This window comes from Myxocyprinus asiaticus, chromosome 20 (genome assembly GCF_019703515.2).
Source record: "Myxocyprinus asiaticus isolate MX2 ecotype Aquarium Trade chromosome 20, UBuf_Myxa_2, whole genome shotgun sequence".
In the NCBI taxonomy this organism is placed as follows: Eukaryota; Metazoa; Chordata; class Actinopteri; order Cypriniformes; family Catostomidae; genus Myxocyprinus; species Myxocyprinus asiaticus.
In genome coordinates, this window is record NC_059363.1 from 27277682 (window position 1) to 27294615 (window position 16934).

Below are 16934 nucleotides of genomic sequence, written 5' to 3' on the forward strand. Positions count from 1 at the left end.
TGCCATTCGAGCACCTTTGACATACTATTTTCAACATAATTTGATTTTGGATGTTCTTATCTTATGGATAGTTTGCAAATTGGGATCCACAGCATAATAAACAAAAGCGTTTCACTGTTATCTTTTGCAACCTTTTAGCTTCTTCCACTGATTTTACTTAGTGTGGTTGTCATTAAGATTCAAATAATGAAATCATGTCCCATGTTCAGCTCTAACTCTTCTTTGGATAATGGCCTAGAATGGGAGAGCTATATTGTCATTTTGCATTCCATATTATTTCCCCATGACCACTGCTATGAAAACCAGCAAACTCATCAATCAAAATTTGATTAAAAACCTCTGGTTTAGGGATGTGCAAAACTACAAGTTTTCAAAATCCAATAGTTGTTGGGGAGTGTGACAATTTTTCCACTTAGTTGGTCTGAAGGAAGCCCTTTATGATTAGGCTGATTTAGGGGCAATCAGATACATTTCTTAATGGAAGGGTATACTTTGTTTTTCCACATGCTGTCATGCACTGTCGAGCACTCTTGCCTTACAAAGTATACCCTTGACCGCAATCCTATACAAACACATTCACTGCATGTGCACTGTGACTGCTTTGTGAAACTCTTTAGTACAGTCAACAGCAGGTGCATATGCAGACGAGTCGCACAGATGCAGACTGTCTGCTCGTCAAAAAAAAAACATTCGACACGTAACTTGAACCTAACCCCAACAGACATTCAAAAACATTCTTCCCTATCTGTCACTCACTCAACGTTGTGTCGATGTAGTGACACTAGGGGTCACTCTTGGGAGCCCCAAACACCTCTGATTTTTTTTAAAAAGGCCAATGAGAATTGGCGAGTGGAATTTGCAAGGAGCTGGTATGCAACCACTCATTCAGATTTCCTCTTCGGTGCCGAGCGGTTGTATTCAGTGCACTGAATTCAATTCCCTCCAAAGACGCACGGCGCATTTCAGCAGCTTCTCCCCCTCTGCACCCGTGGAGTGCAGAGAATGGCCCTGGGTGCTTCGGCAGAGTGAAATAAGAGAGAATAAGAGAGTATATTCTAAAAGAGTATATTTTCATTCACAAAAAGAGCAGCATACACACGGAACATCTTTTTAAAGATGCCTTTTTATCTCTCCACTTCTGACGGCCACGATCGCTGTCTTACGTGTCTGGGCACTGCCCACGCAGAGACATCGTTCGTGGATGAGTCATGTCCTCATTGCGAGAACATGACCATGGCAACGTTGCGGTCACAGCTTGCTTTCGGCGGCCGCGAGCGTCGGGCTAGAGTGGAACCCTCCACTCTCCCCTGAACCCTCGCGGCTCGACGATTGATTCCTGGGCTCGGGGCACCACCCAAGGCCACGCCCCGCCCCCATTCCTTTCTTCCCGGAAGTGCATGAGGAGGTGACAAGATCGTGGGAGGCATCTTTTACTGCCCGGTCCCGGTCTTTCAGCTCCCCCGCTCTCACTACCCTCGATGGTGGAGCAGCCAGGGGGTATTCGGTGATCCCCAGGTGGATAAGGCGCTCGCGGTGCACTTGTGTCCGCAGAGCACCGCCACCTGGCGCGGGCGCCCGAGGTTCCTGTCCAGGGCCTGTAGGATTATGTCGTCCCTGAAGACTGTGGTGCCATTGCACAAGCCACCTCCGCCCTGCACGCCATGGCTCTCCTGCAAGTACACCAAGCCAAGGCGCTAAAAGAACTGCACGAGGGTAGTTCTGACCCGAGAATAATGCAGGAAGTGCGCTCGGCGATCGACCTCGCTCTCCGGGCGATGAAGGTCATGGCACGGTCTCTCGGGCAGGCGATGTCCACCCTGGTGGTCCAGGAGCGCCACCTTTGGCTCAACTTGGTCGAGATGGGAGAGGCGGACAAGGCACGGTTCCTTGACGCCCCCATTTCTCAGGTTGGCCTGTTTGGCGATGCCGTCGAGGACTTTGCCCAGCAGTTCTTGGCGGTGAAGAAGCAGACGGAGGCCTTACAACATATCCTGCCCCGGCGCGGCTTAAGACCCCGCACCCTGTCTGCTCGTCGCCAAGAGCGTCCTCCTGCAACAACAACACCGGCTCCGCCGCAGCCCGCCTCCGTGGCCCGGCTCCAGCGTGGAGTCCTCCAAAGGAAGTAGATGCCACCCGTCTCACGGCCGGCCGCCAAGAACCAGCCAGGAGGCTGCAGCACCCAAAAGCCTGACAAAAGAATGGTTCCCTCATCTCCTGGGTCACATATCCGATGCGCACGGCCGTCATCACGACCACCGTCCCATTTTGGCAGGTATGGTGCTTCAGCGGTGGACCCCCCGCCCCTGTGCGCCTAGCTGTGGCACAAACATGCCCACACGGGATTGGTTCCAATGGAATATGGGGACAAGATTCCTCCTCCCCTCTCCCTGGCCAATCTTATGGTCGGCGGCAGGAGTCAGGTAAGTGCTTCGATGTCCCTGGACTCAGCACGGCCACGAGGCTCGAGTCCCCTCGATGTGGCATCTCGAGCTCTGCCCCGCCGCGAGGCCCCACCCGCCGGTACGTCCGACATGATCATTCCCTTGGTCCCCCTCGCCCGGAGTTTGGGCGCATGGCTCGCGCTTTCCAACCCATCACGATGGCTGACCCAGACCGTCCGACTCGGCTACGCGATTCAGGACCAATCCTGGACCTGCGAGTACTGAACCGGGCTTTGCACAGACTCCCGTCTAAGATGCTGATGCAAAAACGCACTCTAACGAGCGTCCGGCATCAAGATTGGTTCGTGGTGGTAGACCTGAAGGACACGTACTGCCATGTCTTGGTCTTACCTCGACACAGACCCTTCCTGCGGTTTGTCTTCGAAGGCCAGGCGTACCAGTACAAGGTCCTCCCCTTCGGCCTGTCCTTGTCCCCTCGCGTCTTCCCCAGTTCAGAGCATCTCTTTTCTCGGTTTGGAGTTGGAGAAGGCGTTCAGACAGAGGACAGTGGTTCCACTGAAACTTTTTCAGAGGCTTCTGGGGCATATGGCATCCTCAGCGGCGGCCACACCGCTCGGGTTGATGCATATGAGACTGCTTCAGCACTGGCTTCAGACTCGAGTCGCTGCCTCTTCAGTCCTTGGACCGACCTTGCATTTCTACGGGCAGGGGTTCCCCTAGAGCAGGTCGCCAGGTGCGTCATGGTTACAACAGATGCCTCCAAGACGGGCTGGGGCGCCGTATGCAACGGGCACACAGCTGCCGGCTCCTGGACTGGCCCGCGGCTGTGTTGGCACATCAACTGCCTAGAGTTGTTGGCAGTACTGCTCACCCTGTGGAGGTTCCGGCCTTTGATCCAGGTCAAGCACGTGTTGCTTTGGACGGACAACACAGCGACGGTAGCATACATCAACCGTCAAGGCGGTCTACGCTCCTGTTGCATGTCACAACTCTCCCGCCGTCTCCTCCTCTGGAGTCAGCAGCGCCTCAAGTCGCTACGAGCCACTCACATCCTGGGTGACCTCAACACCGCAGCGGACGTGCTGTCATGTCAGGTTACCCTCAGGGGAGAGTGGAGACTCCACCCTCAGGTGGTCCAGCTGATTTGGAGTCAATTCGGTCGAGCACAGGTAGACCTGTTTGCTTCCCTGGAATCCTCCCACTGCGCTATTTCGGCTCATCATGATGCAGTAGATGGTAAGTACTTGGGAAGCACGACATGATCATCAGGTTCCTGAGAGGCGCTAGGAGGTTGAATCCCTCCAGACCGCGCCTCGTCCCCTTGTGGGACCTCTCTGTAGTCCTTTGGGGTCTACAGGGAGCTCTCTTTGAGCCCTTGGAGTCAGCTGAGCTTAAGGCACTCTCTTTGAAGACTGCCCTCCTGACTGCGCTCACTTCCATAAAAAGGGTAGGGGACCTGCAGGCGTTCTCTGTCAGCGAATCGTGCCTGGAGTTCAGTCCGGGTTACTCTCAAATGATCCTGAGACCCCGACCGGGCTATGTGCCCAAGGTTCCCATGACCCCTTTTAGGGATCAGGTGGTGAACCTGTAAGCGCTGCCCTAGGATGAGGTAGACCCATCCTTGGTGTTGCTGTGTCCGATGCGAGCTTTACGCATCTATTTGGATCGCACGCAGAGCCTTAGAAGCTCCGAGCAGCTCTTTGTCTGCTTTTGTGCACAGTGGAAAGGAAGCGCTGTCTCCAAACATAGGATCACCCACTGGGTCATTGACGCCATCGCGATGGCATATCAGGCTCAGGACGTACTACCCCATGCGGGGTTATGAGCCCACTCTACCAGGAGTGTGGCAGCCTCCTGGGCCCTGGCCAGTGGCGCCTCTTTGGCTGACATCTGCAGAGCAGCGGGCTGGGCAACACCCAACACCTTTGTGAGGTTCTACAATCTCCGGGTTGAGCCGGTCTCGTCCCGTGTATTGGCAGGCATGAGCAGGTAAGTTCCGGGACAGCTGGCCGGGTTTACCACTTGTGCATAGCACCTTTCCCCTCCCTTGAGGTGAAGATGTGCGCTCTTGACTCCCAGTCGTGTTCACAGACTGTGACCCCTGGATGACTTTCCTCCTTAGCCCTCTGGCAGTTGAGTTTGCGGAGAAACTCGCTGCCGGCCCAGTACATGCGCTAATGAGACCCTGTACTGAGGTAGGTGCTCCACATGTGCTGGTTCCCAAAGGCGACCCCTTGTGATATTTTCCGCAAAATCTTCTTGCCTCTGCCCCTTGTTTGTCGCCATGCTCTGTAGAAACTCCTCCCCCTTCGGGTAGGACCAACCATGGGACCTCTCCACCTGACATACTTTCGACAAGACTCGGTAAGACCATGTGACGTATTCCACTCAAAATACCCCCCCCCTTTTGGGCGGGGTGTGGTCTCCGCGGTGTCTTCCCCTTGGGAGGGACACCCCCTGACGCAGACACTATGGCTCCCTGTCAGTTAACAAATTCCACTCTTTTTGGGGAGAAAAAAGAGGGAAAAGGCCTCGACTGGGCTAGCCTGTCCCTATAGTTGGGCAGTCAACTTGTTCCTGATGGACCGTTCGACGCTCATAAGAGCGTTGGGGGAGGTTACATGACGGCCTGGTGTGCTGGCTACGAGGCACACAGCGGTCTGCCCGTCACACACCACCAGTTCATGTAACACAGTTCAGATAGTTGTGGCATTTTGTATAGGGACCCCTAGTGTCACTAAATCAACACAATGTTGAGTGAGTGACAGATAGGGAATGTCCTGGTTACTTTCGTAACCTCCATTCCCTGATGGAGGGAATGAGACATTGTGACCCTCTTGCCACAATGCTGAACTACCCGCTGAAATGGCCGGGACCTGGTCTCGGCTCCTCAGCACAAAACCTGAATGAGTGGTTGCATACCAGCTCCTTTTATACCCGTATGTTCGGGGGAGTAGCATGCAAATTCCACTCGCCAATTCTCATTGGCCTTTTTGCAAAAAAGCAGAGGTGTTTGGGGCTCCCAAGAGTGACCCCTAGAGTCACTACATTGACACAACGTCTCGTTCCCTCCATCAGGGAACGGAGGTTACGAAAGTAACCAGGACGTTTCCATGTGTCACCACTTTTCATAAAAAACACCAGTACCTCAAACATTGCACCTTCAAGCCATCAGTAACCCAAGTCGAGCCTCACTGTTCTCTGACAGATAAAAGTGATGGATTTTCAGCTCAGCGTGAGCACAAGGACACCAGGTCCAGAGTAGAGTAAATAGAGGAAATATTCTCACCCCGCCAAGTAATGTCTCTCATAAATTTTTTAAATAGCGATTTTCACACACCAAGATGGGTGTAAGTTATGAGCGGGGTGTATGTTTTAAAACGTCTCCCTGTCATGCTGGTTAATAAAATGAATGTAACGATTTATAAATGGACTCAGCCTTGGAGAAGATGGGCCATTTATTGGAAGCTGAGGTTTTTACTGTGTTCTGTTGAATGTTGGTGTATAAGTAATAGTCACACCAACATGGGTGTCTAAGTAATCATTCCTAATAGGAATGTGAACATTCCTTTTTTATGTAATGGATGATAATTAGTATGTTTGCATCTTTTGCCTCTGCTATATCTTGAAATAAACATTAAGGTATGAGAAGCCATGCTAGATTGCTATTTTGAAATGTGTCTCAATCAGAAGACCTTATTAATGTTTCAAGCAGTTTATGTTTCATCATTTAAGATGTGACGACATTCAAAGTGCGCAATATAGTCTGGAGCTGTGATTAGTTAATAGTGAATAAAACAAAGGCCTCTGTCACTTGTGTTCTCTCATACAACTTGAATTATGCACCATGGTGAGCCCTAAAGTTTGAATATATAAAAACCAAATCAGATTTGTGGACAGTGTGAACAAAGCCTATGATTAATTGTACATGAGATTCTCTTCTATAATGTTGTCTTTTTCAAAATAAAGGTATAGTCCACCCAAAATGATAATTCTCTCATCATTTACTCACCCTCATGCCATTTCAAATTTATATGACTTACTTCGCTCAATCGACAGCATTTGTGGCATAATAATGTTAATGTGGATTACTACAAAAATTTATTTTGACTCGTTCCTCCTTTTCTTTAAAAAAAGCAAAAATCAGGGGCCTGGGTGGCTCAGCGTGTAAAGACACTGACTGCCATCCCTGGAGTCGCGAGTTCGAATCCAAGGCTTGCTGAGGGACTCCAGCCAGGTCTCCTAAGCAATCAAATTGGCCCGGTTGCTAGGGAAGGTTGAGTCACATGGGGTAACCTCCTCGTGGTCGCTATAATGTGGTTCTCGCTCTCGGTGGGGCGCGTGGTGAGTTGTGCGTGGATGCCGCAGAGAATAGCATGGGCCTCCACACACGCCATGTCTCCGCGTTAACGCGCTCAACAAGCCATGTGATAAGAAGCGCGGATTGACGTCTCAGACGTGGAGGCAACTGAGATTCATCCTCCGCCACCTGCATTGAGGCAAATCACTACGCCACCACGAGGACTTAGAGCGCATTGGGAATTGGGCATTCCAAATTGGGGAGAAAAGGGGAGAAAAAAAGTGCCTCACTGTAACCTCGATTTTTGCTTTTTTCGAAATGTATTTTTGTGGTAATCAACATTATGCCACAAATGCTGTTGATTGAGCTTAACTTGTACTGAACCCAGAACATTCCTTTAAGTATGGGCTCCAAAACTTTCAAGTCTTCCAAAGACATAGAGGCTGCATATTATTAATCCATATATCTCAAATGGTTTTATCCATGTCTTCTAAAGTAATACAAGTGCTTTGGATGAGGAACAGACCAAATTTCAAGTCCTTATTCATAATAAACCTTGACATTTGCAGTCTCCTTGAGAGCAATTACATGAGAGTAGCTCGTTCACACATTTCCACGCGCTTGATGCACACACAGAGTGCTGTTGATGAACCAGACACAGTGTGACAAGGTTTCCATGGTTTAATGGCCAACTGGACTATTTTGAAAAAAGGTGAGGGGCCTGGGTAGTCGCGAGTTCGAATCCAGGGTGTGCTGAGTGACTCCAGCCAGGTCTCCTAAGCAACCAAATTGGCCCGGTTGCTAGGGAGGGTATAGTCATATGGGGTAACCTCCTCATAGTCGCGATTAGGGGTTCTCGCTCTCAATGGGGCTCGTGGTAAGTTGTGCGTGGATCGCGGAGAGTAGCATGAGCCTCCACATGCTGTGAGTCTTCGCGGTGTCATGCACAGCGAGCCACATGATAAGATGCACGGATTGACTGTCTCAGAAGCGGAAGCAACTGAGACTTGTCCTCTGCCACCCAGATTGAAGTGAGTAACCGTGCCACCACGAGGACCTAGTAAATAGTGAGAATTGGGCATGTCAAATTGGGGAGAAAAAAGGGGATTAAAAAAAAATGCAAAGGTGAGTCAAAATGATAGTTGCAGTTTTTTTTTTTTTTGGCATACTTTGTAACGTGGTCGCCAAAAGGTTGATGATAAACACTAGAAAATGAAAATGCAAAGTCTTGCATAATGATACTGGGATTGAGGACCTGCCAATAATGTGCAGTGTCAGAGCATCACCATCTTGAAGACTGCACTGTTCAAATCAGGCCAGATGTCAAGAATTATAGTTAATAAGGACTTAAATTTACTTGTAATCTGCCTTTATGTCCTTTTTGGAGCTTGAAAGTTTTGGACCCCATTGACTTACATTATATGGAAAAAAAACACCTCATACATCCTTCACATTATTTGCGTTTGTGTTCAGCAGAAGAAAGAAAGTCATACGCATCTGGGATTGCATGAGGGTGAGTAAATGTTGAGAGAATTTTCATTTTCGAATGAACTATCCTTTTAAAGTCTGCCATGAATGCAGCGCCTTTAAGACACCATGTCAAGTTAAAAAGAGTTCAACCGTTAAATTGCAGCACAGCAGATCAATGTCAGTTTTAAAATAATGGACCGATCAAATGAATCTGAAGGCGTTATAACCTATTTACAGATGAACAAGCATATTCAGTATTTATAGAAGCTTTTTAGTATGGGAGTTAATGTGCCTTTAAAAGCACCTGTTCACTTCCATTTTGCTCCGTCTAGCAGTTTTATCACAAAACATGTCCTTACAGTTCCTTTTTTTTTTTTTTTGTAGATGTGGGATTCGTTTTTGAAGTAGTGAGTTTGGACTTCAGGCTTACACTTGGTCTCTTTGCGGGCCCAGCATCTGAATATGTGATCGGCTGTGCTGAGTAGATCTGGGCTCATTGTATTGTAGCTTCAGGGAATCATTGCAGTTGCACTGTGACTGGGTTGTCAGCGCTCTCAGTGATGCGAGTTTGTGTACTCATCTCTGTGTGTAGATAACACCGTACCCATCTGTTTGATCTCCCAATCCAGACAAGCGCTATATTTAGAGCTTCGTCAGATGTGCTGTTTTAGAGAAATAAGCCTTTTCTAATCAGCCTCCAACCGAGGAGAGGTCTCATTAGCATCAGCTCACTCTCCCTTTCTTATTTGCAGTCTTTATCTCTTCAAGAGCGCCTTTGCACTCTCTTGCTCTCTTTTTCTCTCTGTCGCTCTATGTCTTTCCTTCTGGCTCTCCCCAGTTCTTTATTCCTTGCCTTCTCTCTCTCTCTCTGTCATCTCTCTTCTCTCTTCTTATTTTCATGTGTGGGTGGGAGCTTGTTGCTCCCTCTGGAGATCCCTGGCTTTGTGCGTCTAAGTGTGTGTGCACAGTAGTGTGTTTTTGGTGCTCAGAGGAAATGGCACATCTGTGTTTCAGGGCACACACACTCATCCACCTTTCTAACTCTTCATTCGGAGTCCTCTGTCTGCACCATCTCTTCCCATGTTTCTCTCATTCCTCCGTCCCTCCGTTCATGCTCTTATCCGTGTGGCTGCATGCATGCATTTGCTGTCTCACACAGCTTTTGCCTGTCTGACTCAGGGACTCTGAGCCCCCACACATGTCCCCCTTTTTTACACCTACATAGAAGCAAACTTCCATTGTGCTTTCTTTTTGAGCTGCTTCTACAATCAAATGACTTTTTTTTTTTACTTTTCCCCCTTTTGTATGTTTATAGATGGAATGGGTCGAGTTCTGGCTCAGGACGTCTATGCCAAAGACAACCTGCCTCCTTTCCCTGCGTCAGTTAAAGATGGCTACGCTGTTCGAGGTGAGAGCTCATTATAACCAAATGACTGAATCCACAAGGTCTCATTTAGCCAGTTTCACCAAAGCATTCTGGTGCTGGAGCTGGTGCTTGGCAGGTCCACATGATCACTGACTTGCGTAACTAATGAGGTAACTCCTCGTTTTAAGAACATATTTAACATGCAAAGTAATTTAATTCGGCACCTTTATGCCATCACAGACTGGCTTTGATGTAAATAATATTGATTTTCCGATGAATCTTCATTTGAATGATCCCGAGATCGATTCTTAAAATCCCGTCATTCTTTTACTGTTCACACAACCCTGTACAATGCAAGTAAATCACTCACATTTGCAACCGAATTTTGCACTAAGCCACTATAAATGCCTGTGATTAGCCACTGGCTGGTAAATGTTCAGATTTCACACACCAGTGATTGAATAGTATATTGGCAAAGATTGTTTCATTGCATGCTGAGGGTAAAAGTTTGGTTTGACTCGTGTGTCTAAAGATGAGACCAACACAATCCATTTGTCATTGAATAAGGTCTCTTTTAATGCTCTTTCTGTTTTTAACAGTCAGTTACAGTCTTACTAAAAAATGTATACAAATAAAATAAACTTTTAATTCTAATCACACATAGCATGGATGTTGTAAAGAAGCCGTGTGACTCCAATCTCATTAATGTGCACTCACCCGAAATTCTTCTGTAACGCTCACTGAACTGCCTGTATTCTTAAAGAGGCAGTACCGTTTTTGTCTTGCGTATCAATAGCCAAGTTTCCATTCACTTTTTGCGTGGTTCTGTTATCGACAAAGCGAAAATGCGTTAAAAAAAACATTCTTACCCCGACGGATGGCTTCCGTTAATTTCAAAGGGTGGCTGCTGGCCATCCATTGTTCTCCAGGCACTTGTTGATGACTGGTGCATGACAGACGTAAATTCTGTAATGTGACATGACATTTGATGTATCGACATCATTGTACATTTATAAAAAGCTCAAATGTGACCAAAATGATGACTAACTAAACTAATGATAAAATAAAATGTGTAATATTAATATTTTTGTAATGTACAAAGTTAGAAAGTCCTCTGTATAATTAACTGCATTAGCTGAGATATATAAGCAAAATGGACATTATACTCTAATTGAAAAATACACAAATGAATTGGAATCAAACTGAATTGCACATAAAAAAATAGGAACCCTGTGTCTGTTCAACTAAATGTGCGGCCACTTCCAATGTAAGTGGCTTTGTTGAAGACCATATTTTATCATGATAAACTTAATAAGATATATTAACCTTATTATTACCTCAATGTAACCTCATTCACCAAGCCATTTATCCTCATGAAAATGACTTTGTATGAGTGTGCTCTTTGGGCAGATAATAGTGCTTTGACAGGAGTTTATCTTTTGCTGTCTGTCAGCTGCTGATGGCCCTGGAGATCGCTTCATCATTGGGGAGTCTCAGGCTGGGGAGCAGGTGAATGAAATTAACACACATTAGTGCTTCTTCTTACCCTGTCATGTGCCTGAAAATCTGATGTGAGCTTGCTGATTCTCTCTCACACACATACACACACATGCACTGGAAATGCTTGCTTTTGCACTGGCTCCTTGTGTCTGCAGGAGGCTTGTGTGCTCAGATGGCAAGAAAACTTAGTGAGCATGCTTTAATGAGTGCATCAGTAAGAAAAAGAGAGAGAGGGAGATCCCCGTGGGCCATGTGGAGCAGAGTGCAGGCCTGCACTCATGGCTGATGTCCATAGAGAGCACTGTCTGGTGTGTGTGTGTGCTTGTTTTAGCCTAAATGTATGTGCATCATCAAATGGGTCATTCTGTTATACTGTTTCTGTTAGCTGATGTCATGTGGCTGTATTACATGTGAGTGTTTATGTCATTAGGTAGGTAGTTTACATGAGCAGTTTCAGCAGTGTCCTGGGGTGAAACTTGCTATAATTCATCTAAATAAAATCAGACTCTGCTGTAATTATTATGCATGCAGTGTTTATGATCTCTGATGAATTGAGTGACTACATTAAATATTTATACTTTTAAAAATGTATATATCACACTGCAGGACTGTTTACTGTAAAATGTACTAGTAAAGGCAATGATAATTAAAAATGGTGAAAAACTTGTATATAATAAATGACATATTGTAGGCCTATACGTTTTTAGACTTATGTACCGTACATTTTAACCTAGAATCTGATATGTTATTTGTCCACTACCCATGTATTAAGATGCTAACCAGTATAGGATGGATGCTTGTATTATTCAGACATCAGTGTTCTATTGCTTTCACACTGCAGACCAGGTGTAATGTTGTGTGATGACTAAGGGTTTGTCTTTCTGTGTTTATGTGTTTAGCCCACTCTCACTGTCATGCCAGGGCAGGTGATGAGGGTGACGACAGGGGCTCCGATCCCATGTGGAGCAGATGCCGTAGTTCAAGTAGAGGACACAGAGCTGCTACGAGAGTCTGAAGATGTAAGCATATCACGCAATCTTTGCGTACCAATTCAGAATATACAAATATATTTGGGTCCACTGCTTTTAATATACAACAGATCCACTGTTGGTGATTTTAAACCCATGTTCATTTGTATACACATACATGCATTTCAGTCTGGTTGTTCATGTATTATAGGGTACAGAGGAGCTGGAGGTGAGGATCCTGGTTCAGGCGCGTCCAGGACAGGATATCAGGTCGGTGGGACTGGAGACTGGTTTCTTCACAACCTGTCAGCCAGCAAGCTGAAAACCCCCAAACTTTACTTTTCTTAACTAACCTAATTTATACTCTTCATCCTACCAAGTCAAACCAGATCTGATGCGACATGAAAGTATAAAGTATTTGCCAACCAATTGCACCAAAATTAATCACAACCAAGTTTGATGCCACATTTTTGTTGTTCTTTGAACAAAGTTCGGATACCTGAATGAATCGTTTGGCTTCTGAACAATTAAAAAAAAACAACCTAGCATAAAAAAAAAAAAAAAGAAAGACAGATGACAATGCCAACTTTTACTCACCCTCATGTCATTCCAGACTGGTATGACTTTCTAATGTGGAACACAAATGTAAAAATTAACAAATATCCCGGTCAGTTTTTCAATGGTAGTTGATAGTGACTCACTTTAAAGATAAAAAAAAATTACCCAAATGTATCATAAAAGTAGTCTATGCGACTCGTGCATCATATTCCAAGTTTTCTGAAGGCATATGATATGAAATTTGTCATTTTTCAGAGAAAATCTTGACGTGTGTTGCACATTCATGAGCGATAAGTGAGAAACTTGTTTACAGAGTCAGCGTTTTTGCAAGAACTTGCATTGTTTTGCATTGTATTGGAAAAAAAGAAAACGAACCAAAATATTGATTAAAATATTTCCTTTTGTGCTAAACATAAGAAAGAAAGTCGTACGGGTTCGGAACGACATGAGGGTGTGTAAATTAAGACAGCAGTTTAGTTTTTGGGTGAAATATTAATTTAATAGGGATGCATAGTTTTGTTTTAAAATCTTGTCACATTTATTTTTTTCAAGCCATACATTTCAACTTGCATACGTAACATACTTACATAAGCCTCAAGTCCATGTTCCATCTTTTTCATGTGGACATAATTGAGTTTCTGGGATTTAAATAAAACTGGTGATATTAAGACTGACATCTCGCTTTCCTTACTTTCCTGTCTGACAAATAAAGACCTATAGGTCATGATATCAAGCGTGGAGAGTGTGTGCTGGCTAAAGGCACTCACATGGGTCCGTCTGAGATCGGCCTCCTGGCCACTGTAGGAGTCACAGAAGTGGAGGTGCAGAAATTCCCAGTTGTAGCAGTCATGTCTACCGGCAATGAGGTAGGACAGTGTTTTCACAGGGTCATTGTTTTCTTTTTTATTTGTGGTATTTATGTTACTTTGTTACTCTCTTTCGCTCATCATTATTTGTGTTTGAACGTGTTTATGTATGTATGCAGTTGTTAAACCCGGAGGATGACCTCCACCCAGGCAAGATCAGGGACAGTAACCGATCCACGCTGTTGGCCACCATCCAGGAGCACGGCTACCCCACTATAAACCTCGGCATCGTCGGAGACAAGTCAGCATCCCTCCCTTTCCACCCACTCCTACACGCAAACACACAGTCAGCTTTGCCCATGTCTAGATTTTCTAACCTCAGCATTCCTCTGGAGATTATAGCACACGTATTAGAATCGATATAGGATCAAACTTTGTGTCAGCAGAATTTACGGCAATTGTCTACATCCTAAGTTCAATGCTTGGTAGTATTTGCACTATACAGCTCATTCAGACCATTGTTGTTAGATTCACATAATTTTATTATCCAATGTAGAAGTAACATTTCTTTCATCAATACAGATGTGTGAGAACAACCATTTAGAACTTCACCAAACTGTTTGTAATGGGTACACTGCAAGAATAATTTTCTTAATCAGTATTTTTTGTCTTGCAAAATTGCTATATAGGCTTGTTTTCAAAGAATATATCTTGAATTAAGTTTATTTTTCTAACCCCATTGGCAATTTCTTTTTCTCATTTTAAACTTAATTCAACAAAACTTAGTGAGCTTTATAGTTAAAACAAGGAAAAACGTTTTTTTGTTTTATTATCTTATATATTATGCATATATTATACCAGGGTTTTTTGACAGGGGGTCCATGATGGTAGTGCGAGGGGGCCGCCATTTAATGTTTGATCTTAAACTATTTTTTGTGAAACAATGATAATATGCAGTAAATAAAATGTTAATTTTATGTGCACATTGCAAGTTAACTTTAACCAAAGCTAAAGTTAAGAGGCTGAATCTCAGCTCAGTATTCCATGTCTCTCCCACATTAAAATGTATTAAGTTGAATTTAAATATAATTTATAAGTATTTGGCTCTGCACATTAGTAATGATTAGCTTAAAGGTATAGTTCACCCAAAAATGTAAATTCGCTCATCATATACTCACCCTCTTTCTTTTTTCATCAGAACACAAACAAAGATTTTTAGAAAAATATCTCAGGTCTGTAGGTCCATATAATGCAAATTTTGAAGCTCAAAAAGGCACATAAAATCAGCATAAAAGTAATCCATAAAACTGAAATGGTTAAATCCATGTCTTCAGAAGCTATATGATTGGTTTGGGTGAGAAACAGATCAATATTTAAGTCCTTTTTTACCATAAATTCTTCTCCCTGCCCAGTAGGTGGCAATATGCACTAAGAATGTGAATCACCAAAAACACAAGAAGAAGAATGTGAAAGTGGAGATTTATAATAAAAAGGACTTCAAAATTGATCTGTTTCTCACCCAAACCTATTATATTGCTTCTGGATTCTTTTGAAAAGGTATTTAATCAAGTGAATCCAAATTTAGTTTTAAGGTTTTTAGGAAAAATGAATCTTAAACACCTTATTTAACTCTATTTTTAAATAACTAAACCTGGTTCCCGCCATGAATATAGACATAGAAGCTGGCATGGTGTAAAAAATTGCATTTCTAAATTTTGGTACCCATTCACTTACTTTGTGAGGACCTACAGAGCAGAGATATTTTTCTAAAAATCTTTGTTTGTGTTCAGTAGAAGAAAGAAAGTTATACACATCTGGGATGGCATGAGGGTGAGAAAATTTTCATTTTGGGGTAAACTATTCCTTTAATAACTTTGCAATGTTAGCATTTTAACAAACTATGCAAATACATTAAAGGTGCTGTAAGCGATTTTTTTTTTTTTTTTTTTTTTTTTTTTTCATGGAAAATAGGCAAAAATATTCCTACTCCCTTAAAGATATGAAATAAGTGTCCTGAGATATCTCACCGGTCTTTGTGACAGCTGTAGACTTTGTAAACAGCAAACAAAACTGTGTCCGTGGACATTGACGCTTTTTACCTGTCAGTCATTTTGCTCGTTCTCATAGTGTTGTATTTGAAGCGGATCATTGAGGCTGTGATTCAAAATGTTTGTCATTTGAGGGTGCTATTGTGTCACTGTTGACAACCACAGGAACAAACAATGCTGCTATTTTGCTCTGTTTTGGTCTCAAAATGATCTTTGGAGGGCAGGGTTTTGGAATGAGGGAGCATGGCTAATTCAACAGCTCAGTCACGTGAAAGCTTCAGAATGCTAAAATCGCTTACAACACCTTTAGTGTGGCACTATTTTCATGTTATTATTGGCCAGTCTTCAAATGTAGCATTACATTTTATGCAATAAACTGTAAAATAGGGCTGCAAATAAAAAAAGTTTAATTCAGTAAAGAAATTCACGGCAATAAATCCTATTGTTATCAAGTGTTTTTGTCTTTTTCCATTTAAAATGGTCTAAAAATCCTTAAAACAAGATACATTTACTTGAGAAGCAACATATAAGATATTTAGACTTGCTTTTAGGGAATGGATCTTAAATATAAGTGTATTTTGTATATAAGTGTATTTTTTCACTTGGTTATACTTCTGTGAATGCAGCAAAGACAAAATATACTTATATTCAAGATCTATTCTCTAAAAGCAAGTCTAAACATCTTATATGCTGCTTCTCAGGTGAATGCATCTTTTTTTAAAGGATTTTTAGATATTTTAAAATATTTGTATTTTTTATATTATATTCAACATTCTCAGATAAAAAATTTTCTTCTGCAGTATAGCTGCTAAAGAAAATGTATGTTGTTTTAAAGGAGTTTTAGATATTCATATTGGAAAACAAGCCAAAACAAAAACAAATCAAAAACGTATTTTGTTGCAGTGTATAATGGGGTGAAGACTACCCTCTCTCACCTTTCTGTTCAATTCAATCCATCTTTAACACTCCAAAAAAAACAAAAAACTCTCTCTTATTAATAAAGCTGCATACAGTATTGCCAATTTTCTTCACGATAAGAAATGCACAGTGACACATATATTATGATTCAATAAGTCACGAGCCATCACGTTATAATCTAGCTGCAGCAAGCGTGCGCTCGAGGGACGAGCGTCCCCACGACAGATTGTCGATACCGTCAACTAATAGTTTCAGCCCTACTGTACAACAGGGTGTCCCTTCTCCATTTCACTATCCACCAAGTTGTCCTTGGTCTAAAAATGGTTGTGGACTTGTCTTCTAAAATGATGAACGTATTTTAGAACTATTTAAATTTTTAATTTCAAATTTAATTTGATCCTGCAGCCCAGACGACCTGCTGAATGCCCTAAATGAGGGAATTAGTCGTGCTGATGTCATCATCACTTCTGGGGGCGTGTCCATGGGTGAGAAGGTAAGTAAATTGGCATGTCCGAAAGCGTTTTACCTTTATAAAGGGTAGTGACAGTGCTCGAAACCTCTGAGCACCTCAATAGAGGAATGCAGTCTCACTGATCAA

The 16934-nt window shown here is 43.6% G+C and overlaps 1 protein-coding gene across 8 annotated transcripts in view; it reads left to right on the forward strand.

The window, feature by feature from the left end:
• Positions 1-16934, forward strand: part of LOC127411258 (gephyrin-like) — a 137956-nt gene that overhangs the window by 109888 nt on the left and 11134 nt on the right. For all 8 annotated transcript variants that reach the window (XM_051646683.1, XM_051646685.1, XM_051646684.1 and 5 more), the window contains 7 exons: positions 9488-9580; positions 10992-11047; positions 11938-12057; positions 12218-12276; positions 13277-13430; positions 13550-13671; positions 16742-16829. In XM_051646683.1, the coding sequence (XP_051502643.1) occupies positions 9488-9580; positions 10992-11047; positions 11938-12057; positions 12218-12276; positions 13277-13430; positions 13550-13671; positions 16742-16829 (692 nt within the window). The remainder of the gene's footprint in view (positions 1-9487; positions 9581-10991; positions 11048-11937; positions 12058-12217; positions 12277-13276; positions 13431-13549; positions 13672-16741; positions 16830-16934) is intronic.